Source organism: Pipistrellus hanaki (assembly GCF_964339955.1).
Source record: "Pipistrellus hanaki genome assembly, chromosome: 10".
NCBI lineage: Eukaryota > Metazoa > Chordata > Mammalia > Chiroptera > Vespertilionidae > Pipistrellus > Pipistrellus hanaki.
The window spans coordinates 61710990-61738766 of NC_140512.1; the positions used below are offsets into that span (position 1 = coordinate 61710990).

At 39.3% G+C, this 27777-nt stretch overlaps 1 protein-coding gene across 1 annotated transcript in view; it reads right to left on the bottom strand.

Moving 5' to 3' along the window:
• KCND2 (potassium voltage-gated channel subfamily D member 2) overlaps positions 1-27777 on the bottom strand; it is a 482531-nt gene that overhangs the window by 6445 nt on the left and 448309 nt on the right. The window contains exons 2-4 of the mRNA XM_084897017.1: positions 16046-16208; positions 3852-3947; positions 906-998 (exon numbers count right to left, since the gene is read on the bottom strand). Coding sequence (XP_084753143.1) covers positions 906-998; positions 3852-3947; positions 16046-16208 — 352 coding nt within the window. The remainder of the gene's footprint in view (positions 1-905; positions 999-3851; positions 3948-16045; positions 16209-27777) is intronic.

Sequence of the window (27777 nt, forward strand, 5' to 3'; positions counted from 1 at the left end):
GCAACATTAGGAAGGTTGAGAACCGGTGTAGCTGGTTTGGCTCAGTGGATAGAGCCTTGGCCTGTGGACTGAAGGGTTCCAAGTTTGATTCCAGTGAAGGGCACATGCCCTGATTGCAGGCTAGATCCCCAGTAGGGGGCATAGGCAGCCGATCAATGGTTCTCTCTCATCATTGATGTTTTATTTCTCTCTCCTTCTCCCGTCTTTTCTGCAATCAATAAAAATATATTTTTGAAAAGAAGAAATGCTTCTATTTAGTCATTCTCTATTTTGTATTATTGCTATTGATATCCCTTTCATCCAGATGTCAGGAACACTTGAACTTCATTATTTTTTCTATTTAATTAGCATTTAAAAAATCAGGGTAAATTACATTTAAAAAATATGTTTTTATTGATTTCAGAGAGAGGAAAGGGGAGGGATAAAGAGATAGAAACATTGATGAGAAAGAAACATCATCGATTGTCTCCTGCAAGGCCCCTACTGGGAACTGAACTCAAAACCTGGCCTTGTACCTAGACCAGGAATCGAACTGGTGACCTCCTGGTGCATGGGGCAATCTTCAACCCCCGAGCAACCCCGTCTGGGCAGGGTAAATGATGTTTTATAGGACTTGCAGTTGGCTATTGGAAAACAACTTTCCATCCGCATTAAACTAGTATTTTAGACTAGAGTGAGAATAGCCACTAAGGATAACGTTTTAATAAGTCTCTCAAACACTTTCCAAATGGAAATGTCACAACAGTCTTGCAAAGTAATTTCGTCTTTTGTTTTCTTTCGTTTTTGTCTTTTATTCTATTTACCAATGTTGCGGGCAGGGCAATCTTTCCAAGGAGGACTGAGTATTTATAAAAGCAAATGGGAGTACTGTGAGGACCAGGTGGGCAGTGATGCTGGTTCCTTACCGTGGTCTTTTCCAAGCAGTGAAGCAGGTGGTGGTGCTGGCTTTCAAAGCTGGAGCCGTATTTGCTGACAAAGGCCTGCTCGTCCTCAGAGGACTGTGAACACAGAGAAGACAGAGTCTTTTCTATCTTATTTGCAAACAATGAGAACCTCAACTGCATAATCTTGAGATTAAATGTCAGCATTTTATTATTATTTATTTTAGATAGGAAGGCACAGCCTGGCAGTTGCTTTTAAGTCTGAGAATTATTATTTACTTTTTTTTTCTTTTTCTTTTTTCTTCAAATTATCAGTCTGGTTTTTAAGACTTGCCTCCCTGAACAGAAAATTTAAATCTCTTCTACTCTTTCAACTACCACTTAACTTTAAGAACCTGAGAGCCATTAATTTTGGGTAGTAAAATTTAATCTAATATTTAGATAATCTTGGAAATGGCATTATGCTCATCTAAATAAAAGCTATTTTGAAAGTAACAATTATTGGAATCCTAAATATGAGAAGAGAGTTTTGAGCTAAAAATGACTTCTCAAATTGTATTTCATACTGTATGATATTTATGACACTACGTGGTGTTCCCTTTCCATTAAAAAAATACAAGGAGGCATCATGCCATCCCCTACTCACACTCCTATGAACTTTAAGGAACATAAGTAATTTTTAAATAAAAAATAATTAGGTATTTGAATCATTGAGCATTTTTTACCATTCCCATGTAAAAAGGGTTCTAAAGCCAACTCTGAAGTGGCGGGGGTTATCCCCAACACCATCAAGCAGTGACGTGGTCTGTACACTAGTGGCATCCTACAATTCAGCTCAATCTGGACACTGTCTACCTGGAAACAGCATCATATTACACAGGTTGAGGGCTCAGTTTTACAAGACTGTCCTTCACGCTCCTCTCCCCACCTTAGATTCCAATTGCAGACTTAAATTATCACCTGGGCTTTTGACCATCTGGCTATAGGTTAGAGGTTCTGGTGACCTCTCCTTGAACTCTAGATGCCAATTGCAAGCGGGACAGTTTACCTGTGCTTCTGATCAACTGACTATAAATCAGAGATTCCCACAATCTGCTCCTTGAGTTTGATTAGTTTGCTAGAGCGGCTCACAAAACTCAAAGAAACATTTTACTTACTAGATTAATGGTTTATTATAAAAGCATATAATGTGACTCAGGGACAGCTAAGTGGAAGAGATGCATAAGGCAAGATATGTGAAAAGGGCGAGGGCATCTGGGTTCTCTGAGTGTGCCACTCTCTCAGATTGCGAGCATAAATAGCTAGATATTAATAAAGGAATGGAGCAAAGGGAATCAGAAATTAAGAAACCTAATCAACTAGGAAGCTGAGTCAGACATCCATTATGTCTAATAAACCAGGTAGCTAAATTGGACAATAAGTCTAATGAAGTCTGGAAGTGACAGCTCCAGGCACACCAGGGGATCACAGCATTACCCACCAATGGGATTAACACCTCTCCCTTTCCTGTATTGGGTGGAAGGACTAGCTTTCCTCAGGGTACAACCAGCCCACTTGTCCAGACTAAGGGGTGGAGAAGTAATTGAACAACAAAGGGCAAATTCCTCTGCTGGGCACATGCTCAGTAGAAGCCAAGATGGTGCAGGGGGAGGTCATTCCACTATGAAGAATGCACAGTAAAAACTAAGATGGTCATAAAGGGCAGATCCTCACCTGGGAAAATAATTCAATTCGATGAGGGACACAGAACCCCAGAAGATTTAAGAAATAGATTGGTTAGGAGGAGGACAAGCTGACAAAGAATTGGTAATTTGATTGGTTATTTTGAAAGAGTGCTTCGTCCTTCCTAAGCCTGAGATAATATAATCCAAGCTTTAAAAAGTCAAGCTTTCTCTCAACTCCTGCCTTGCAACACACATTTGTGGGTTCATGTGCTCATGTTTTCTCTCTTATAGCAGCCATGTGGGCTAGCAGCTGCCTGAGGGCTCCAAGGTGAGCTCCAAGTGAGGGCTCCAAGCTGGAGCTCCAACTGCAAGCCTGGATATAGTACTGCAGCATCAGCTGAAGCACTGCAGGGAATAGAGGCTACTAGCTGGACAGGGACAAAGGCTAAACTAGAGTAACCAATGGTGCAGACTTTTTTGGATGTTGGCCTTTCTTCTGGGCTTGATGAAAACAAGGCTGGACTTTTCCCACAGTGGGATGAACAAAAAGGAGACACCAGGAACCTCGGGCAGCCTTCTATTCCAATAAATCTTACCACTACATCTTAGCCTCCCATACGTGGGTCCTTGAAAATGCCTTTCTTGCAACTCCGTGAAAGGACCCCATTTCCACTGGCAACGAAATCTCCACCTGTTACCTAACCAGAAAGCTCTCCAAACTTCCTTCCTTTGAGTTTTTATGGAGATTTCATTCCTTAGATATGACTGAGTAAATAAATCATTGGCTTTTGGTGATTGAACTAAATCTCCAACCCTTCTCCATTCCCAGGAGGTTGGGGTGGGCCTAAAAGTTCCAACCCTCCAATCACTTGGTTCCCCTGGCACCCAGCCACCAACCTTAGGTGAGGTCCTGAAGTCACCTCATTATCATAACAAAAGACATCTTTTTAACTCTCCTCTCTTAGGAAATTCCAGAAATTTAGGAATTCAGTGACAGAAGCAGGAAGAAGACCAAATATATATATTTCTTATTAGAAATCACAACATCATATGTGGTTACATCCGAGTGTGTAAAAATCTTGCCCAACACAAAAGAGAATCATGATTCACTGGCAATATTTCATAGCCCAGTTTCTAATCTGCTACCATAAATGACTGTAGGGAGAGGTTATTTAAAAATGACACTTTTGTTGTTTCGGTAGCTATTTTCACAATTACCCACAATAAAATTATATGCTTAAATAGAAATAAATCAATATTACATCAACAAATTGAGCATTAAAAGAAGTGAGTTGCTTGACAGTACCTGCAGTTGATTACTGAGCAAACCATTCCGTTTACTTTGCATGTAAGCATTTGCACTTCCGCTTTTGGCTGCCCGTATCCTGGCGAGTCTGGCTTTCTATAGGAGAACGAAAATGAATGTCCTGTTAATACTCAATGAATTGTTTTCTTAAAACAGTGCATATACTCTTGAATAATTCCAATGTCAGCATACATATGTTTAAAAACATGCCAGCTTTTTGTAATTACTGACAATTAAATTTTCATCAGATTGAGGCAGGTTAAGAAACTAGGAACATTCCCTGGAAAGTGGATGAGGGAACTGAGACAAATGGCTGAACAAACACACAAATGGCTGAACAAACTGCCAGAATGGCTCTGTAATAAATCATAAAACCCTATCTCCCTAACTAAAGATGCCTAAGAGCAGATGGTTTAAATCACTACAGTCAGGGAAGTAGATAACAAAACCAATTAGAGCCAGACTAATCCAAGATAAAGGCAAAACTAACTAGAAAATGACCCTAGAAGCCATTATACACTCATTTTAATACATCAGCATATTAAACAACACACCCGGAAATCCAATGAGTATTCTGTTGAGATCCTTCCCTGGGACCTCCTCTAAAATTCTGGCCTGTAGAAAATAGATAAAATGCTCAGGACAAAGGATGGCAGCACATGCTTCTTTGAGCGCATTCATGTCCCCTGTCTTCAGGCGTGTATTTGTTTCTTCTATCCTGAGCTCTAAGGGTACCAACAAGACCTGCACCCAGGGGAGCGATGGGCAGTGTCAGCTCATCCTGGTCTTACCCCCACCCCCAATTCTATCTCCAGGGGTCCTTCCTTTGCCTCACTGTCCCTAATGTTAATAAATTTACTGTCACTTTCACCTGGACTCCTGTCTTGAAAATTTTCTTGAATGAGCCAGAGCATATAGCTTGCTTGATCTGTGAAAGGTCCTTGACCTGTGAAAGGTTCAGGGCTAGCACCCAGGGCGGAAGCTGTCTGGTTACAATATGAACACTTTATTTTAGTTAACATATCAGCAAGATCAATTAACTACTTTGGAGCTGGGTTGTGCATTTTAAAGATTATAATTAAGTCTGTACAGTAAGATCAAGTTATTTCATTATTGTTTCTGTCAATAGTGTTAAGAGAAAAAAATAGCTGGCTGTATTACTTATATTTTCACAATCTGAGTAACTTAATAAAATAAAGACCCAGCAAATCAGCTGCCAACTATTTTTTAATTTAAATTAATGTCCTTTAAAAATTAGTAATTAAGTTTCAGAAACCAATTGCCTTTTTTCCTTTCTTCCTCCCTCCATTTCTTAAAAACAAAATGAAACAAAATTTAGTTAACATCTGTATTTTCAAATAGAAACCTTTTTTCCCCAATCAGTTTGCTAAATTGGCTAGTGTAGAACCCAGGCTGAACAATAGGGACTTCTAAGAAAAATCCCTAAATTTTTCCACTAAATTTTCTGTGTCACAGGTCCACACAAAAACATGCTCACCTGATTCCCATTTCACCTTTAAATTTGTTGAAATAAACACAGTGCTTCTTGCTGGAAAGATTAACATTATTATTTTTTAATTTTAAAAACACTTATGTATATAGAATGTTCTGTTTAGAGGGTTTTGGGTGGTCAGTTGAATTGCTTACATTGACAGAGAGATCACCAAGGTGATATTTTTGAATAAACTGACTTCGTAGCCAGATTCCCAGTATTCCATTCTCCTTTAGAACTGCTGTTGTGTAACTGCTCCAAGTTTCATGGAATGAGTCTGAATTTCACTTCCTGGAGAGCAATCTTCTGGTGACCAGTCTCCTTATATGATGTATATCTAGCCCGGGTGTGTAAGGAAGCAACTGGGATATCTTGGCTAAAAACACTTTTGTAAAATTATCCTATAATATTTTTTTTTCTCTTTTTCTCCTTTCTACACCCCTCCTCCCCCCCAATATCACTTTTGGTTTCTAGCCCTGGAATATTCTTTTTAATAATAATTAAAGATTATCTAGATTTTAAAAATGAAAAATTAATATATACGTGTGATAAAACTTTAATACTAACATGCAGGAAAATCAAGTCAGTCTCTCTGGACCCTGGAACTACCTTACTCCTATGCTTCAGAGTAAACCACTGACAATATTTCTAGAGCATCTTGCTAGGGGTTTTCTAGGTATATGAAAGCAAGTATATGTACATGCATGTGTGTATACATGTATATTTTACTCAGTTGGGAGAATACGTTTCACACTTTTAGACTCAGCTCTTTTCATTTAATACAGCTTGGAATTCCTTCCATATCTGCATGTGTAGATCCACTTCATTTTCTTATGGATGAATAATATAACACTGTATGAATGAAGTATCCTTTATTTGAGCTTATCTGCAGGCAAATTTCTAGAAGCAGAAGTATTCCTGGACCAGTGTGTTTGTGTGTGTGCGTGTGTGTGCGTGTGCGTGTGTGTGTGTGTGTGTTTCTGTGTGTGTGTGTGTTTTACTAAACTTCTTCTAGAGTTGTAGTACCAAGATGGCCCTTCATCACAGCATTTAAAAGTAACACTGAAATGTCTGAAGCTCTCAAAAATAGCATTAAGATAACATCTAGCTTCAACTTGACTCCCTTTCTTTTCCTCCATGAATTTCTTCTTGTGTGCCAATTCCAGGTTGAAATAAAACTTTGTAGAAAGATCACATTTATAAGTGATGGGAAAAACAGACAAATTTTTCTCTTTGCTGATGGTATAATATTTACTTATATACTTAAAATACTGAGACAATACTACACGATGAAGTTGGAAGTTAGAAATGTTTAACTTCAAGGCCATGCTGCTCAGCCAGGACTTCAGGCCAAACTCAATAAAACAATGGCAAGTGTCAAGCACACCTGGAAATGACCTACTAGCAGAATTGATGGTAGAAATTCAGAAAAAGTAAGTTAAATACACATTTCATTTTCAGAAAGGGGTTATTGTTGGAATTTCAGTCCCTAAGTCTCATTGGTCCCCTGGAACAGCCAATGCCTTTTTTTTTTTTTTTTTTTTTTTTTGACAAAGAACAATTTAGATAACCACCATTTTGAACTGCGTGACTTGGCAGCTGTCATGCTGGCCACATGGCTTGCAGCTTCCCTAGGGGCTGCCACCTTGAAACAACAAAGGCCAACCCCTCCCTTTGAATTAGCCAATTGTGAGAGACTGTGTGCCTGAACTCCAATCAAGAGCAAAGGATTAATCACGTGCTTAAGGGATTATAAATCTGAGCGGATGGCCTGCTCGGTGTGCGTGCTTCCAGACCATGTGTGTGCACCCTTCTGAGTAGAAGTAAAGATGTTTGCCTTGCTGCCTGGCTCCCAAGTATGTTTTCTGTTCTACCAGGAACCCTGACTTATGGGGCTTACCTTATTTATAACACTTCCTTCCTGTCTTCCTTTCTTTGTTCCTTCCTTTCTTTATTTGTTCCTTCCTTTGTTCCTTCCTTTCTTCATTGTTTCCTTCTCCTCTCTCCCTCTCTCTTTCTGCAACTACTGATTGTAACTAATTTTATATCATAATTACTCTATCATAGTTATTAGTCTTGTCTATGCCATTCCATCTGCATTTAACAGCAGTATTAGGGCACAGTATATCTTTCATAAGGAGACAGAAATTAACCAAAAATAGTGTCCAGCAAAGGAAAACGAAACATCTTTCTCATGGAGAGCATACATATGGTGGCAACCACTACCATAGAAGTAGTTCTAAAGCTTAGAAAAAAAAAAAAAAAAGGAGCAGTTATGTTAGAGACAGAATAACCATTTTGCTAAGTCATGTGCTGTGTTAGAAAAAACACACACTTCTTATCTCAATTTCAATGACCAATTATCTTCCATTTTGGGTTAATTGGCTTAATTGTTCTTGTAGAGCACCACACCAAATGTCTCTTGAATGCTAGCCCCTTGATGACCTGTGATTATATCTTTGTTTCCAGTAGGTAATTGAGAGAAATTCCTTTACAAAGATATTTTAGAAAATCACTTTACTTCTGTTCCACTCATTATGACAATCTTGGCAACTGTGGCTGAATAATTGGGAGGTTAAAAGAGTACCGTTCACTAGTGAGAGGAAATGTACTCCTCCCAGCCCGCTACCCCCATCCCCGTAGGAAATACAACTTCTTTACATGGTCAAGTACTAGCAACTATTATGAAAGTTAGAGCAAGATTTCAGTAGATATTAAGCCTATATGAAAAATAGGAAGCTTCCAAATTTTAATTAAAAATAAGGCTCATGTTGTCGGTATAAAAAATAGCTTTGCAGTTATTTTCAAATTCCTAATCTGTCTTGAGAAATATTGATGGTGGCTGGGGAAAAAATTGTTTGTCTCATAAGCACATTTTTTCTCCTATGCATCCCAATTTTTCATAACTTTATTTTTTCTTAATTCCTTAAACTTGGGGTTTCTCAAAGTTAATTCCATAAAACCAGTACATGTTACAGGTAAAACTGATGGTTTTAAAAGCAAAATGGTTCTGTGGTCAAGAAAGAGTGGGAGCCCTAGCTGGTTTGGCTCAATGGATAAAGTGTCTGTCTGCAGACTGAAGGGTCCTAGGTTTGATTCCAGTTAAGAGTACAGGCCCAGGTTTCAAGTTTGATCCTCAGAAGGGAGTGTGCAGGAGGCAGCCAGTCAATAATTCTCTGTCATCATTGATATTTCTATCTCTCTCTCCCTCCCCCTTCCTCTCTGAAATAAATTAATATGTGTATATAAAGAAAGTTTGGGAAATGCTGAAAGGTTAAGTAGGTTTCTTTGAAGTTGGATTTCTCGCAAAAGATCACATTGTGAAGTAGAGAGGGGGATGCAGTATAAAATTTTTCTCCAACTAATTTGACATGGAACCCTTCATTGTGAGCATTCAGAGGCTAGTGTGCAGGGGCTTTTGGCAAGTTGGTTGTTTTTCAATTGCACCAAATGACATCATGAAGACTTTCTCTGGAGCAGTGGCTGGAATGCCAATCAGAGAAAGATGTACAAGCCCCAGACCCTTGAGACAGTGGCTTTCTTAAATGGGTTCTATCTTGTAATGAGGCATGATGTACATTGAGAGACATTATATTAGATCCTCTTCTTACCAAATCACAAAGTGTTTTCAATACTTTTGAAATGCAAAGGTATCCTAGGCAGATTTGTGAAATAGAGCAAGCTTCATCCCTTGTAATCTGAGGCACTTCCTCACTTCTCAAATAGAGACCACATACTTCCTGTGCCTTTTTATCTGGGAAATTTTACTTATACTTGTAAGCTTTCATTTAAGGTTTAGTGAAATGCCTCATATGAACATAACATATTAAGGTTTAGTAACATGCCTTATGTGGAGAGAGCATATTAAGCTTTATGAGCTTTTAAAAATTTAATTTAAGGAGTTTACTGAAATCTTCCCATTTGATAAGGAAAATCACTCCCCTAGAAATGAGACGTTAGTGCCAAATAATAATAAAAGAAAGAGGAAGGAAGTCAGTGGGAGAAAGTGCAGGTTCCCAGCTCTAAAGCTTGTTAATCTTGGAGATGGCAAGGCTGGCTGGGATTTAGGTCATAGAAGGGACACAGGAAGGCTCAGAGGAAAGGGAGATGGGAGAGCAACAAAAAGATTGGATGTAGGAAGAGAGTAGAACTGAAACAGGATGTAGGCAGTTATCAGAGGCAAAATTGTGCTTCCCAATATGATTTTTAATTGGTCCTAGTAATGTCCACCCTAATGTAGGAATGGAGGACGTGTCAAGGTGAAGAAGACCTCCCTATTCATTCTTTCAGTCATTACACAAATATTTAGTACCTATTTTATGTTGGGCAGTGCACTCAGTACAATGGAGAAGAGGGAGAATAGAGTGTAATACATGATAATATAGTGTGTATGATATTGTAGGAGAAGAGAAGAAGCAACTAAGGATGTCCATACCACTCAGAAAAATCTTCATAGAATGGGTGATAGTTGAAGTAAGTCTTGAATCCTGAGTATGAGTTTACCAGGTGGCCAGATTAAGTAGTGTTGGGATGGAATGGAGAATTAAGAAAAGAGGTAAGCAGAAGCTGGTTTGGCTCAGTGGTAGAGCATCAGTCTGCGGGACTGAAAGGTCCCAGGTTCAATTCCTGTCAGGGGCATGTACGTTGGTTGCGTGCACATCCCCGGTAGGGGGTGTGCAGGAGGCAGCTGGTCAGTGTTTCTCTTTCATTGATGTTTCTAGCTCTCTATCTCTCTCCCTTCCTCTCTGTAAAAAATCAATAAAAAATCAATAAAAATATATTTAAAAAAAATAAAGAAAAGAGATAAGTAACTCAATAAGAATTAAATGTAGCTGAAACTGGTTTGGCTCACTGGATAGAGCATCGGCCTGCAGACTGGAAGGTCCCAGGTTCGATTCCGGTCAAGGGCATGTACCTTGGTTGCAGGCACATCCCCAGTAGGGGGTGTGCAAGAGGCAGCTGATAGATGATTGTATCTCATCAATGTTTCTAACTCTATCCCTCTCTATAAAAAATCAATAAAATATATTTTAAAAAAAGAATTAAATGTAGAGTGGATATTGAGAAGTATGTAATCTATAGATTCTTATATGTATTGATAATAGATTATTAAACTGCACAAAACAAAACACAAGAAAAATAATAAAATTAGATTATCTGCAGAGATTTGAGGTAGGGACTAGGAATATTTATTAATAGTGGAAAATTTAAAAGACCATTTTCATATCCCAGCAAAGAGTTATTTCTTGCCTTTTAAATATTCTAGAAAATTATCTCTTACCTAATAAAAGAGTAAGATGCAAATTAATCATCATTCCACCACATCCACAAGCCATGCCCACCAGCCAATCAGAGTGAGTATGCAAATTAACCCCAACCAAGATGGCTGCAGCCCCAGAGAGCAGTTGAGAGGGTTGGATTTCCCCGGCAATAGAGGAAGCCAAGCTTTCCACACACCCTGGCAGGCCTAGGCCTCCACTCAAGGATACAAAGTTTCAATTATAGAAGATAAATAAATCCAAACAGAAATGAGGGCAGCCACAGAGTGAGCAGAAGGCTTGGCTCTGCTCCAAGCTACAAAGTTTCAATTATAGAAGGTAAATAAATTCCAGAAACCAGGGCCTCCACTTGGGTTGCCTGGGGGCGTGGCTGACCTGTAAACCACCACAGGCCCCTTGCCCAGGCCTCCCACATTCCAAGGGAACCCTCACCCTGATCCAGGACACCCAGAAGGGCAAATCAGCTGGCCCCCACCCATGTTCCAGGCCTCTATCCTATCTAATAAAAGAGTAATATGCAGATTGGCCATCACTCCAACACACAAGATGACTGCCCCATGTGGTCAAAGATCCTGCCCCCATGTGGACACAAGATGGCCAACACAAGATGGCCAGCAGGGGAGGGCAGTTGGGAGGCACTAGGCCTGCAAGGGAGGGCAGTTGAGAGGGACCATGTCTGCAAGGGAGGGCAGTTAGGTGTGAGCAGGCCAGCAGAGGAGCGAATTTGGCAGCAAACAGGCTGGCAGGGGAGCAGTTAGACATCAATCAGGCTGGCATGGGAGTGGTTAGGGGGTGATCAGGCTTGTAGGCAGAAGCGCTTAGAGGCAATGAGGAAGGCAGGCAGGTGAACAGTTGGGAGCCAGCAATCCTGGATTGTTAGAGGGATGTCGGAATACCTATTTAGACCCAATCCTGGTGGATTAATATATATATATATATTTTTTTTAAATTTGGACATTGCTGAATGTATAGGCTAGGGGTGTCGAACTCAATCAGAGAAGGGGCCAAAATCTAAAATCCAGCCTAAATCGCGGGCCGAATGGTTTACTGAACAGTCATAAACTGACAATGTCATAAACTGACAGCGGAGTGCAGTGATGACAGCGCGGTGCGGGCCACATTGCAAGGCCTGGCGGGCTGGATTTGGCCCAAGGGGCCTTGTGTTTGACACATGTGGTATAGGCAATGAATGGGTCTCAAAGTGTTGTCCCCAGATCAGCAGTATCAGTATCACCTGGGAACTTGTTGGAAAGGCAAATTTTCAGGCTGTATTCCAAAACTACTCAATCATATGCTTTGGGGATAGAGGCTAGCAATTTGAATTTCAACAAACTCTTCCTATAATTCCAATGAATCTAAAGTTTGAGAACTACCATAGTAGAATGTGATAAATAGCATACTGAATATTGATAGCATATTTTTTTTGTGTGTGTGAAAGTCAACATCTTCATGTAAAAAGTAAAAATAATACACTTACATTGCACATTGTCTGAACATAAATTGGCTCATTGATTCCAAGCTTCTCACTTTATTTGGAATCATCTATAGGAAAACCACTAAAGATTCATAGTTGTAATAATGTCAGAATATTCTTGTTTCAAATATTAATCAACTAGAGGCCCAATGCATGAAATTTGTGCAAGAATGGGCCTTCCTTCCCCTGGCTGCTGGCACCACCTTTGATCTGGCTGGAACCGCTTTTTCGCTCAGGCCCAGAGCTGCCTTTCTGCCTTCCCACACTGCCCAGAGGCCTGGAGCGGCTGGAGCAGTGCAGAACACCTGTGTCTCGCCCCGCCCCCAGCCACTAGGTGCCTGTGTATGCAAATTAACCCATCATCTTTGTTGGTTTAATTTGCATATTCACTTCTGATTGGCTGGTGTGTGTTGCAAAGGTACAGTCAATTTGCATCCTTCTCTTTTATTAGTGTAGATAGGTGTGTGAACATGAGCAAGTCATCTATAAAGTAGAAATAATAACACTTCCTTTGCAAATTAATTGTGAAGTTATAAATTACATGTATAAAGAACCTGGAACATACTAGAAACTCTAGAGAGGGTTGTTGTTGTTGCTATTATCATTATTAAATTATAATTATAATTATTATTATTACTATAATGCATGACAATTACTCACCAGTTAGCCTTGTAAGTATGCAGATGATTAAGTGATGTGATCTGAATTTTGAAACAGGATAAGCTCTTTGCTTTAAAATATCAACCCTACCACCTGTCATTGTATCAACTTCACTTCACTTTGGCTAATATGTTCTATTCAATAAATTTTTATTGAATAATGGAGTGAATAAATAAATATATTGAAGTATAATTAACAAGGAGGATAGAGGAGAGATCTTACAGTTGATATCTGTATTCACTCACACGTTAGTGTTTTGTTAAGAATTTGTTAAGGGCTGATAGAAATGGGGTAAATGATGCATTCCCAAGGGTGGGAACAGGTAGTGAAAGTAAAAAGAGTTCTTGCTAGTGGGAAAAACCTAAAAGAGAGAAAGTATTCCTAAGTGATGTTGGGGATGTTCTCAAATGCATATTGTGGCTAAAACCGGTTTGGCTCAGTGGATAGAGCATCGGTCTACGGACTGAAAGGTCCCAGGTTCGATTCCAGTCAAGGGCATGTACATTGGTTTTGCATCTCCGGTGGGGGTGTGCAGAAGGCAGCTGGTCAATGTTTCTGTCTCATCAATGTTTCTAGCTCTCTATCTCTCTCCTTTCCTCTGTAAAAAAATCAATAAAATACATTTTAAAAAATGCATATTGTGTATATTTCATATTTTCTTTCTTGAGCTTGGAGTTGGCAATGGGACCAAACATCACAAAATCTGGTCTTGAAAACAATTTTACAATATTACTTATTATTCCACTTGACTGATTTTTTATTGAATAGACTGGACCCCTTGCTTGGCTGAATTAGATGGTTATTTTTGCATACCTCTGGTATTTTTAAAATCACCTAGTTCCAGATGAATCTAAACTCTCTTAGCCTTGTGAACATTTATTCTGTTTGTTTTTTCCTGGGGAAGAAAATAGGAAGTATCCCTTAGCAACTTATATCCATTGCTCTTTCTTAGAGAACTATGTTTAGATTACTGGTTACAGACTATTTACACCAGGTTATTATATTTGGGTTCTGAGAGCCAATTTTTTTAATAGTCATGATATGCAAAATTCATTGCTTTATGGCAGACACTGAGGATATAGAAGATATTTTAAAGATACTGAAAAACATTCATGAAACATGTTTTTCAATTCGATGTACTTATTTACATCACACTGAAACATTTTTGCATTTTAAATTTCTGTAGGCAAAAAGGCTTCTAAAATATTATAAGATTTTCTTTATTGACTTGCTTGTTACAGATGTTCAAATTGAAAAAAAGTACATGTATTTTGAAATTGATTTATTTGATAATCAGATTTGTTGTTCCTACAGTTTTCATTTAGGTAGTTTTTTATGACAATGAAACAAATATTCATAGTTAGTTATTATATTAAAGAAGGAATTTCCAGAATGGAGATTGATGGGTACTAGGGCACTAAGATTTTTGCAAGATTTCTGTTATTATAAACATTATCTCTGTGTGCCCAGTAGACATTTTTTAAAGTGTGGCCAGAGCCACGGCTGAGGCATAGTTCCTGGTAGAAATTCCTCCGTATCGTGTAGACAAAATTGATCCCTGTGTGAAGCTCCAATTGTCCAGAGGGTGTCTTAAAATAACAACAACAAAAACAAAACAAAACAAAACAAAACAAAACAAAACAAAACAAAACATCCTCCCTGTATACTGGATTATCAGCTCTACTTATTCATGATAACTGAACTACTTTTATTATTACTCTCTACAATAATTAGTTAAAGGTTAGATACTTGTGAAAAAGGGAAGGAGATTCTGTAAAGCAAGAAACTATCAAGCTTAATGAGCGATCTTGTTGTAGAGGAAGAGGCTCTCTGATGATGGACATGAACAAGTTCTCTGAACAACATGCTATGTGACTGTACTGACTAACTTGAAATTTCCAAAGAGTTACTTTATAAGATTTTATACTTGATCAAAAGCATGTTTAAAATCCTAATCTGGAATTATGAACTGGTTATTTTGTGGTTATACCACAGTACCCAGGTTGGTCATGGTTATACATTTTTTTTTGGTTATTAAAAAAAGTGAAGAATACTGAAAGTCTAGCATTATAGTCCTGAGAAAATTACAAAGAAAACTTCCAAAATTATTTTTAAACAACAGGGCCCTGGCTCTGAAGGTGACTATTTTGACAAAGAATGGGTAAAGGAAGTGTACTAACATTTAGTCAGTTCTTCCGAGAGGCACTCTACCTGTGTGTGTAATGAACATGGGAGCCAGATTGACTTAGATTGACTTGAATGACAGTTCTCTAATTTATTAGGTATGTGACCTTAGAATTTCTCAATTTATTCCACAAACTATTTTGGTAACTAACGCCTATACTTGTAAAATTTTAAGAATTATTTTTTGAAAGACATTAAACCAATATCTGGCACATAGTAAGTCATTAGTAAATGTTTAAATTGTTAATATCATGAAAAGCTTATATATATTTATAAACATTGGCATATAAATGTTTATAAATCTATAACCAATACCTACTTCAGTCTTAGCTTGAGGTAGGCATTGTTTTCCTTATTTTGTAGATGCGCATGCAACCTGCTTACTCTTAGAGGAATTAATTAGCTGGTGGGAAGTTCAGAGAAGCAGTAAACAGTTGGGCCAGGAATAGAGCTTAGCTACAAGTGATCATATTTCTCCTTCCTCCTGTGTCAATTTTGTAAAATAACCAAGACACATTTTGGTGCCCTTTAATAGCCTTTGTCTACGGGCACCAGCTTAAACCCTGATGGACAGAGACTGGATGAATCAGATCTAGAAATCTGATTCTAATAAAATTTGCCAAGAATCTATCTTTGATTTTGCTACCGTCATTAGTATTGTCAGCTACATATGTCTTTCTTTCTGCCTCTAGTTGCACAGTGGGATTGAATTTCCCTGTCCACTTTGAAGTTGCACCCGGCTATGTGAATTGCTTTGGCTAATGCAGTAGAGATGGAAGTGACTTGGCCCACTTCCAGTAGGAGGCTTTAGGAGTCAGGGTGTGATTCAGAAATTACTTCTGCATAAATGATTGCAGAAGTACACTGTCAAGATGGAGTTTCCATCACTGGACCCGTAATTGACTTGTAGCATGATGGAGAAATATTGCTTGTTGTGTTAAGCCACTGAGATATTAAGGTCCTTTTGCTGTAGTATAACCAGCTTGTGCTGACTGATGCAACTATTGACCAAATCTGGAACACTGAGTAGCCAGTAAAGGTTCTTAAAGCTCACAATGAGAAGCGGGAGATGCTAAATCATGGTTACACAAGGCTGAATACACACCTTTTGTGCCCTCCTTTTGTCTGCTCGTTGATTTTGGTGGTAGATCCGACTGAAGTTGGATACAATCACTGGAACAGGTAGAGCAATGACCAAGACCCCACTCAATGAGCAGATGGATCCAAAAATCTTCCCTGCTATGGTTTTTGGTACCATGTCACCATACCTGGGTTAGAGAGGAAAAAAAAAATATATATATATAGTTTAAGTCACAGAAAGTTATTTCCACTTACTAAAAATATCTTTTTGCTTTATGCCAAATGATTTTTTGGAGCAATCTATCTCTAATTCATGACTACAGTATACATGGCTTAAAATTTAGTAAACCAGAAATTAAAAACATGTGAATATAAAAAGAGTATATTTTAACGTTGCAGAAATTAATTCTAACATTTAGAAATCTCTTTGCTTGGAAAAATATTTTAAGGCAGATGATTTAATGATAGCTCTTCAATTTGTTCTTCCTATAATGTGGCATATTTCTTTATATTTATTTAATCATAAATATTTATATGCTAAATTTTATAGGCTAGATAACACGCTTTTCCACTTAATTTTGTTCAACATTGGATTGGTTATAAAATTTAAATAGAAAAAGTGGTACAGTCCATTCCTTTCATTAGGTATAATCACTTAATAAACTTTCCAAGGTCCCATTAACTTTCAACTTGTGAAATCCAATGACCATTTCTACATGATAATCCTACTCAGTCTCTCATTTGTATTTGTTATGTTGAATTCTCTCTCCTTGAAACACGTTTTGTTGGCTTCAGTATCAGAAAATTCCCTTCGTGGTGCTTTTACCTCATTGGCTGTTTCTCTATTTTCTCTCTGACTCTTTCCCCTTAACTGATTTCTAAATCTCAGGCTAATTTACTAGTAGGTCTCAAACCTGAGTCCTTTTATCTTCTCTATATTACCCCTGCTCTGTGTGTGTGTGTATGTGTGTGTGTGTGTGTGTGTGTGTGTGTGTGATTTTATCCAATCTCCTGGTTTAAAACTGCTATCTACGTGCTGATAATATTCTAATTTACATGGACAGTCCTGATGTTTATCTTGAAAATTAGGCTCATATTTTCAGTGGTCTGGTCTGAAAATCCCTGCCTCTGGATGTTTAAGAGCCAATTAAGACTTAAATTAGCCAAAAAGAAACCCCCACTTCCTCTGCTCCCCTCAAATCTGCTCCTCCCACACAGTCTATCACCTCTAATTCCATGGAGCTGCAAAACACCCAAATACCTACATCAAAATGGCAACAACCACCCAATCCTCAGTCCCCTTACCTCATTTCTCAGCTAGTCTCGTCTCTGACCAAACCAAATTATGTCCTGTTTGGTTCTCTTTCCTTAGCCTCTATTTTCCCACGGTAAACCAAGCCATCATCTATTGCCTGAGCCATGGAGATAGCTTCTTACCTGAACTCTCTTTTCCACATTTAACCCTTTACAATTCATGCCAACACAGCAGCGAGGATGAATGGTTTTAAACATGGAGATTGGACTGTGGCTACTTGGTTTCACCTTCTAATAGATTTGAAATGAAAATAAACCCAAACTCCTCGCTGTTTTCTCTGAGGGATCTATGTCATTTCGTTCCTGCCTATATTGTGCACCTCCCTCCACCAAGCTTGCTGCCCTCCGGCCACACTGGCCATCTGGCTTTCTGTCACACTTGCAGGCCCCAGATCATCAACTCAGGTTGGGCCTGAAAGGTCTCCATTCCAGAAGTTATTTCCGGCTGCCTTATCCATGATGGTCTTGTTCTTTTCCTGACATTTTCCCATTTGATTACCTTCACAGTACTTAACACATAATACTTTCTAATTTTTTAAATGTATTTCTTTTCTGATTCCCCACCTGCCGTGCCAATATCAGAATATCACCAGGGCCTGTTCTATTTGTGTCTCATTAGCACAAAGCACTCTCTTATATTAGCTGAATGAATGCATTTTCCCTACCTCGCTCATACACATAATTCTAGGAATTATTTCCTCCTGGCAGGGCAAGAAGGAGGCCTCTGCTCTTGTTACTGCAGAAGTTCCCAGCTGCGGCATCCAGCCCCAACTACTCCTGCTCCCTGGGGCTCTGAGGGGCTAGTCCTTGGAAGCAGGGCTCAGGAGAGCTCAGGTATTGGAATCCTGACTCCAAGGACCTTTAGGAGTATTTGGGGAGACATTATAACTTGAAGGGGGATCTGGGACATCACCACTGTTTGTGTGGGAACACATTGGTGTGTCGGCATGGAGATGGGCGTTCTGAGGAACTGGCCCGGGAAAGGCTGCGGAGAGCGAGGGCCGGCCATGCTCAGTAGCACTGCCTTTGTGACCCCAGGCCAGGCTCTGGTCCTCTGCATCCAAGGCCCAGTCACTCATGCTTGTCAGTGTTCATGGGGGATCAGTAGTTGAGCTGATTCATCAGATCAAAAACGCCCACAGGTTTTGGCATCAAAATGATAATATTAATTTTTCATAAAAAGTAATCATAACCTGAGAACTGGGAGGCTGTGTCCACATGAAACATGTTTCACTGGGAGAGCGAGACCATAGTCTGATTATTGTAGTGAGGAGATGGTGAAAACTAAAGGAGTTCGCAAGATGAGACAAAAAGGCTTGCAAACTTTCTGGCTATAGCTATATGTCAGTAGAATATATGCGAGATCAATTTTTTATAGAATGCCGTGTGCACGGTAGCCAATTTCCATGTTTGCCAAAGTCACATGGAGTGCCCAGCCCTGTTTTATAAACATCTTTCCCTTTGCACTGACCATGCAGCGGGCCCTGGAGAAATCAAAACTCACATACACCACCGCCTGCACACACACTGAGCAGCTTTGCAAAAGCCTCTTTTCCTCATTTTAATGTCTGCCAATTAGGATCTAGATAGAATGTGTTTCACAAAAGGAAAGTAAATGAGACTCAACTGTTTGTTATGGCCAAAGAAGACAAGCATTGAGTCTATGTAATTAAAATAAGTCTTTTAACATACAAGTACATAAAGTAAAATAAACTGTAATAGCTAACCGAATCTATCAAATATAATCTTTCCTGCCTTTCTCTAAGACATTTCTAAAAATTAGTATTTATTTAATACTTTTTTGTATTCTAGGCTCACTATGTCATTTGGTAAGCCAGGCCAGCATACTTGTAATCATTAAAATTAAGAGCCTATGCGTATAGTGTGGCCCCAAAGCTCAGTAAGACTTTTTATTTATTCAGAACACAATGAATTTCTTTTATTTTGGTATGCATCCACCTCTCAGCAATTAGTGATCCTGAATAGAAAAGTAGAAAAATGCAGCAATGTGCCAGGAAGTCAAGCTCGCCAATTTGGGGGTTCTGACATGCACATCGTAAGACAATAAGCAGCTAGAAAACTGGCAGGTTCAGGTAGCAGATGGTGGAGGGATGGGCAGTGGAGATTCATGCACTCGGGAGAGCTGCAGCTAACGGAAGGGAGAAAATAGATTATGGGGGACTTGGTCAATGGGATTCTGGGTCATCTGATAGAGCAGGCTTCCCTGGGAAAGCAATGTTTGATGAGGTGCCTGGGATGCAACTAGAGAAAAAAAAAATCACTGCAGATCCTTCTTGAATGTAAACAGAAACTATAATGTAAATAAACAAAGCAGGAAGTGCACTTGTTATTGGGCGGGGGTGGGGGAGAATAGGTATAATGCAATATCTTGTTTGTTTTGGGATGAAATGGTAGAAAGTAGTGATGTGAACCAGCCTGCTGAAAGGCAGAACATCCATAGCCTAGCAGGTTCCATAAGGAAAAAGAGGTAAGAGATACTTAAGGGAGGTTTGATAGCATAAAGCTAAGCAAATCTGCACCAAATACCGTTATATTTACTAACTTACCTCTTACCTCTATCATATTTGTTTCATAATCCAAAATTCCTTCACAATCAAGAAAGGGAAGAGGAGAGTGGGCGATGCCTTGTCAGTCCCGCAGTGATTATGGTGGGAAGGAGAAGGGAGAAGAAATGGCTCCTTAGCTAGAGCATCCTCTCTCATCCTTTTGCTCTCACGTTATAGCTGGTTAGGATGGTCTCTGGGTTGTGCGGCCAAGGCAGAGAGCGATGGTGAAAGAACACAAGAGCGGAATGGGCAGGTGTAGAAGGTCCTCCAGGCTGTGCTGTGATTTTTCTTAAGGACAGCCTGAGCCTGGGCTGCTTCCCAAGGAGCCCCACTGCCTCTTTCCACACAACCCCATGTTCTGCAGACATCAACCTTTCAAGTTTATGCCTGCCCTCCTCCCCTTCTTAAGACTGGGCTGCTGTTAGTACTTGTAATGCTTTAGGTAGATTTTACTACTCTGGGTATGTTGGAGAAAAACAAGTCATCTGTTCTCACAGCATCCATTTTGTCTCTCTCCTTCTTTAGGAATGACTTTGAGAAATGAAAGCAGGTAATTTTTATCTGTGAAGATGTCATTGGGCACAGAATCTGCTTGGGACTGGGAGTATCCATCTCTCTGGCAAAACCAGCTGCTTTCGTTTGTTTAACAGGCGCCTTTTAACTGGTATTCAAACTCTTAGTAAGAAGCAACACAGCATTGCACACCTTGGGTGTCCTAGCTCTGAAACTCAGCGGAGGAAAGAGGTAGAATAGAAAGCTTTATCACAGGAAGTGATACTTACTTTGGCTAAATGATCATTTAATAAAATAGTGCCTACAATACTGTCATCTTTTAATGATTATTTGTATCCTAGGCAACTTGTGTACTGGTTGGTATTTCATTCTTTGTTCCATATGAAAACACACTGCATTTTTCCTGACTCCTTATTCTTAAATTTATGCTAAGCTGAGCAATATTATATATTCTGTTCTTTCTGTGTTGTTTTTTTTTAAATCAGACTTTAATATTATGTTTCCAGTCTTCAAAAATCCATTTGCCAAAAAGTTACACTGACACTATAAATATATGGCTCATTTTCATAGACACATTTAAAAATATTTAAATAAAATCGATTCAAAGACTATAGGGTCTTCTAAGGTCAACTAAGGAGAGAGGATAGCATAATATAGAAGAATACCTGCCAAGAAGTTGTCCATAATAAAAAGGAGCAGGCTTGAACTTGCTTATTGAAGGGAAGCTTTCCCGATACTTCTTCTGCCTTCCTCTGCTTTCTCTTAGATCCTTTTTCCTCTCTCTCTTAGATCACCATCTAAAGCAACTCCAGTCTCTTTCTGACCCCTTTTCACCCTGAAAATCTGTCAAACCTCATGTTTGCTGCTCCCTTTCCTCCTCACATCAGTTAAAAGGTACAATATGGAAGTGTCACTCACATAAAACCATTAAATCGAAGTTTGTACACACAGCCCCCAAATACTTGGCTACAATTCATAGTTACCACATGTTAAAGATCATGTTGAGTGGAGTACCAACTCTTCAGAAGAGATTCAATTATTAGTTTTTGACTATTTTAATCTCAATATTATCCAAAGTTTCATGTAAAATATAAATTCCAGCATGCATTTGGTGCCACAAAAGTGGGTAAATCTGGTTAATTCAGACAAATAAGTAGAATGAATCTATCTATCCAACTATCAATTCATTCATCCATCTTCCCAATTAATCAAGTAATACTAAATAGGTTGAAAGGTGTGTGCAATACAATATAAACCAAGCATTAGTAATATTCATTCATGTTCCCCTTTTTTGTCATTTCTCTATAAATCCTGTATCTAGAGTGGTTGTCTTTAGATCTTAAATGGAAAACTATTTCCATGAAGTTTCTTACATAAAGTTCAAACATAATATTGCTGGCTTCCTGGTCCTATTCATAGAGTTTCTATTTTTCTTCTCTTCTTTCTGAAAAGTATAAATAGAGGCTCATTTGATAGAGTAGAAATGTTATATAAGGCAAACCTTCCCAGTTTAGCCATGACTTTCTACCTGTGAAACTATTTCCCAGAGGTATGACAGAGGAAACAAAAAGCATGTATTTTATCAATAATCATGAAAATAGAAAAGATCTTTAACAGCAGGAAGGAAATGCTGATTTAAAAATAAGCTGTAACTCAATCTCTTACCCTCCCTGTTTCTTTTTTCTTTTCTTTTCTTTTCTTTTTTTTTTTTTTATTACAATGACAAAGTCTCAAAATTCCATGTATAAGGAATAGAGTGAATAGATCCTGCACAGCGGCACATAAGTCTAGGAGCATCTTGTACATTGAATAGGGCAGGTGCTGGTTCAGCAAATACCGTATATATTTCAATAACTACATTAGTTTACTTTTTTTTTTTTTAATCAACATTCAACAACTTCATATGGGACATGGGCCAGTATTTGGGGATATATTTGAAAAATAGGTGTCCGCTATAAAATGTCTGAAGGTGTCTCCCCTAAATTTATATGTTGAAATCCTAATATTCAATGTGATGCTGTTAAGAGGCAGAGCCTTTGAGTGGTGATTAGGTAATGAGAATAGAGCTCTCATAAATAGGATTAATGTTCTTATAAAAAGATCCTGCAGATCCCTAACCCCTGCACCATCTCAGGATTCAGCGAAAAGGGCAGTCTCTGAGCCAGGAAGTGGACTCTCATCTCCAGAACTCCTGTGGATTAGCTACCAAACAGACTAAGACAGTATCCTTAAAAACTTAGATAAAAGTAATATGTACAATAATATCCTGGTGAAAGCTATTAGCTGATTGTGTATGTATGTGTATTGTAATTACGGATGTATGTGTGAATTTTTCTCCTAGACCTGACTGGTACTCACAGAAGTTTGAGAAATAATTTCTTCTGACCTATAAGCTGGATCACTTCTCAATTAATAATTCTACCCCTTAGGGTCTCGCTAGCTATGTTATTCATGGATTTTCTGCCATCCACTTGGTATTCTAGAAAGATCACAGTTTGATGGATAATTTTTATAGCTGCTGCTATGTTTGCAAATAGCAAATGACTTCTTTTAGAGTGTTGCTGCATAACACCTGATTGTGGTACAGAACTTGTTTGCCAGAGGGGCCCTGGTCTTACTTCTAGAATAGATTTCTATTTGACATTTTAAAATTAATGTTTGTCTAAAAACTCTCTTGATTTTGTCTCCAACTCTTGCCTGTCTTGGAGGCTTGTGATTTTTTTTTTTTGGGGGGGTGTTGTATTGTACATATAGTTATTTGAAGAATTTTATCTTCTTTCTTGTTTCTTTAAATTTAAGCAAATTCTAAGCTGCTATTTAAAATTATATTTTTCATTTTTCATTTTTTAGAATGTTAGCAATCTTAGCATTTACTAAAAGAAAGGGACATCAATAGGACCCCACACCTTAATCAGTAGTCTTAGTCAACAGCCCATGGACTTAAGGGAATTCATGGATAAAATTCAGATGGGTCAGGGGACTCTATGATAATTATAATTTCATAGGCATTTTCCTAACAGTTTTGAGAGCTTTCATTAATTTATCAAAAGTTGTGTGGTTTGAATATTTAGGGGGTACATCAATGTCATATATTGTTGATATAATCAGTTTAAACACACAAAAGGAGATGGCTGTAAAAATGTCATTATTTTACAGCTACAGAAGTACCAAATATCCACTAGGGGGCATAAAAACCTAAATGAAAATTTAAAAACAAACCAGAATCCCTCTTGGTTTTCACAAGCTAAGAGAGTATTTTGAGGAAATTACCCGTACTGATTACTTATCTTTGCCTGCACACAGACAATATTTAGCATCTATTTTGGACTTTTTATTCCTCTAGAAATAGTTGAATAGGACCTAACCTCACCGTTTTGTAGATTATTATCACGGTGTTTCCAAAAAGATGCAAAATAATTCTGAAAGCATATTCTATTTCCTTTAGAAAGAGAAGTGAATTTCTATAATGTGAGATATAACTAAAGCATAATTTCAAACATGAACCCCTCTATCCAAGACCCTCACTGTGGAAATTAGGGAAAATGAAAAGATTTGGTTAGTTTATAGAAAAGGGGGAAATCAAGGAAAAGGCTAATGGGATTAGTGTTACATCTTCTCACATTTATACTTCAAGCTCCATATTACATTTCAGTAGGGCTTACTGTGTTCCCCTAGCTTGTGTCTTTTACAAAAACAAGTTCTTTTCTGTTTCCTATATTTTCTCTTGCTTAAAAAAAAATTATATGATCAAATGAGGCTTTAAAGGTAATACATGAAACATATGTTTATAACCTGGTATCCTAATAAAATGTTTTTTTTTAAACCTAAATTAATACTATCAGTAAAAGTCTTTATAGTCTCTCTTAAAAAATATTTTTAAAGTATGCTTTTCAGAGCTTACATGTGTAACACTTTATTCTTCATTAAAATAGTTATGAAAACAACTGTGCATTGATTTTTTGTGAGGCACACATTCAAAAACAAGAACACACAGGGCTGGCTTTCCCAGCTGTGGGACCCCCCGGAAATATTTTCACTTGCATCTGGTTCCTAGTTTTTGTTGCCCGGAGCCATCCTTTCACTCTCACATATCGTGGAGTCTGATCGTGTCAGTCTCCCACATAAAAGCCTTCCTTGTCTCCCCATCACCTGCAGGAAAGAGCTCCGGCTCCTTAGCGCGGCACACACAGCCCTTCAGCGCTCCGCCACCCACCCCCCACTGCCCACCCACACATACTCTATGTCCCAGTTGGAACAAGCAACTTTCTATTTACATATACTGTTCTTAGCAGAACATTCCCCTCTGTGTAAGTCCTTTGGGTGAGCTAATTTACATGGATAAAGCTCCGGCATCAGTCCTTATTTGAAGAACTTTTTGACTATTTTATCTCCCTCCAATAAAAGGAACATCCTTCTTCTCCAATGCCTCCAATGCTGCTTGCAACTAATAGAGTACAATTAGGTTTTTACAGTTCTGTATTCTCCCATTAAGCTAGGAGTCCCAGGAGGTCAAGGATCATGTCATCACTACGAACCCAAGTTCATTGCTGAGCAAATAGCTGAAACTCAATAACTGGTTATTGCTTACATAAATCCTCCAGGGAGAGGTTTGATGGTAAACAAATATGGGAGAGAGTCAAGGGGAACACACACACAGATTGCTCTTCCTCTTCACCAAGTTTCCTTTTCTTCTCAGGCCCAGCACCATCTCCTCTCCTCAATTTGTCTAAATTCCTCTTCAGATACTTAGATGATATGCCCAGAATAACCTAGTTCTACAGTCAATTAATCTTGCTTTTTATACCCTGAGGGATCATTTTTAACCTACAAGATTTTAAATGAACAGAGAAGCTGAGAGACGTGACACTTCTCCAGTTTCTACCTATTTTTCATTGTCACACGCTTAACCAGTATGTATCGGCCAGAATTTCAATATACAAATCCCCCACATTTGACAGATTTCGCTATCCTTAAATGCCAAACATTTTGAGTGCATATGACTGCTGGTTCTTTGACTTTCACATATTATCCTGGGTCTCTCCGTACCTCTCCCAGCATCTCTCAGAGGATGCTAATCTTAGAGAGTGAGCATAGCAATTCTCTGAAAATGCCATTGATTTTTATCTATTGTTCTCCACAAGGTCCTTTCCGGTTGTGCCCTGAGAGGATATTGGAGGAGGTACGCTTGTCTTCCACCAGAATAAAGTTAATCCATCACATAAATCAAGGTCCCCGTGAATGCCAGGGCCATTTGGCTGTGGGTTGATGGCACCAGCTCCAAAGGATGTGTGTTTCGGTCTTGCATCCAAAGGGTTTCATTTTCAACATTGTCAGCTGCTTTCACACCGTGAGCTCTCTTCAGTTGCCTGCTGCGGGTGCTCCCATCTCTTCCTGTCCTTTGAAAGGTAACTCTGCTGGAGGAAGCGTCCCACTGTGCAAGGTTCCAAGTTGCTGCTAGTGCCACCCAAGGAGCCAAATCCGATGCCATTTTGACTTGTCATGCTCCTTAGCAGGTCTTCTTATAACCAGCCACCTATTCCATTGGCTGGTATCACCAACATTCATTGCTTAAAATCCATTCAAAGACTCCTAGGTGCCTTGGCCATCCATGGAAGATGGAGGAGTTGGTCCCTAGGGTTATTCCTGCAGCGCCAGTTTTAGAAGAGGGTGTAGTAAGGCAGCATAAAAGCATGGAGTGGAGATGTTTATGGGGAAAGTTTTCATTAAAAAAACCCCCACAAACCTGATTTTAGCTATTACTAGTCTCATGGAATCTTTAAAATGTCTTAAGAATGTCTGTACTTACTATGGATTGTACTTTTAAAATTACTTATGGATTATCCAGTGAGGACCTGGCGTGTCCCTTGTTTCTAGCTGTGCCTAGGAAGGCCTGGTAGTTTTGCTGCCTATTGTCTACATCTGACGTTTTTGGAAGAGAATGCACAAAAATCTAACTGTACTGGAGATAAGACAACCCTCATATGGGCCAGGGAATTAGGCTCTGTTTTGGCAGCAGCCGTGTTTGACTGAGATGGTGCTGCTGCAAACACAAGGTGTATCCCTTCTGCAGATCGGAGGCTGGGAAGTCCAAGGTCAAGGTCCTGACAGGTGTTTTATCTGGTAAGAGCCCACTTCCTAGTTCACAGGTAGCTGTCTTCTCGCTGTGTCCTCACGTGGTGGCAGAGGAGGCAATACTCCCATGAGAACTTCACCCTCATGACCTAATCGCCTCCCAAAGGCCCCACATCCTAATGCCATCATATTGAGTGGTATTAAGATTTAATTAAACCGACGAACAAAAATAGACCCAGAGACATGGAAAGATCAAACAGACTGTCAAACTTCAGAGGAGAGGTTGCCCCTGGTGATGGAGGAAGCTAAGCTTCTGCAGCCCTGGCCTGATTTGACCTCCGCTTAAGGCTACAAAGTTTCAATTATAGAAGATAAATAAATTCCAACAGAAATGGCTGCGGCCACAGAGTAAGCAAAAGGCTTGGCTCTGCTCCAGGCTACAAAGTTACAATTGTAGTAGATAAATAAACTCCGATTACCAGGGCCTCTGCTTGGGTTGCTGGGGGTGTGGCTGGCCCTGCAAACCACCACAGGCCCCTCGCCCAGGTCACCCCACACCCCAAAGGAACCCTCATCCTGATCCGGGACACCCTTCAGGGCAAATCAGCTGCCCCCCACCCGTGCACCAGACCTCTATCCTATCTAATAAAAGAGTAATATGCAGATTGACCATCACTCCAACATACAAGATGGCTGCCCCTATGTGATCAAAGATCCTGCCCCCATGTGAACACAAGATGCCCACCACAAGATGGCCAGTAGGGGAGGGCAGTTAGGAGGCATCAGGCCTGCAAGGAAGGGCAGTTGGAGGTGATCAATCCTGCAAGGGAGGACAGTTGGGGGTGACCAGGCAGGGAGAGGAGGGAAGCTGGTGGCAAACATGCTGGCAGGGTAGTAGTTAGACATCAATCAGGCTGTAGGGGAGTGGTTAGGGGGTGATCAGGCTGGCAGGAAGAAGCGGTTAGGGGCAATCAGGAAGACAGGCAGGTGAGCAGTTGGGAGCCAGCAGTCCTGGATTGTGAGAGGTGGAATCAGGCCTAAACAGGCAGTTGGGGTCCCAGATTGGAGAGGGTGCAGACTGGGCTAAGGGACACCCCCAACCCTGTGCATGGATTTCATGTAACCCGGCCTCTAGTGTAATCATAAAAATGAGACATAAAGGCACATCTGCTTAAACATAAACCAGCTAGAAGAATCTTCTATAAAAACAACAACAACAACAACAACAACAACATATTTTTCCTGAAGTTTCATTTTAAGAGCAAAAGGTAAACAATTATTCAAAAACAAG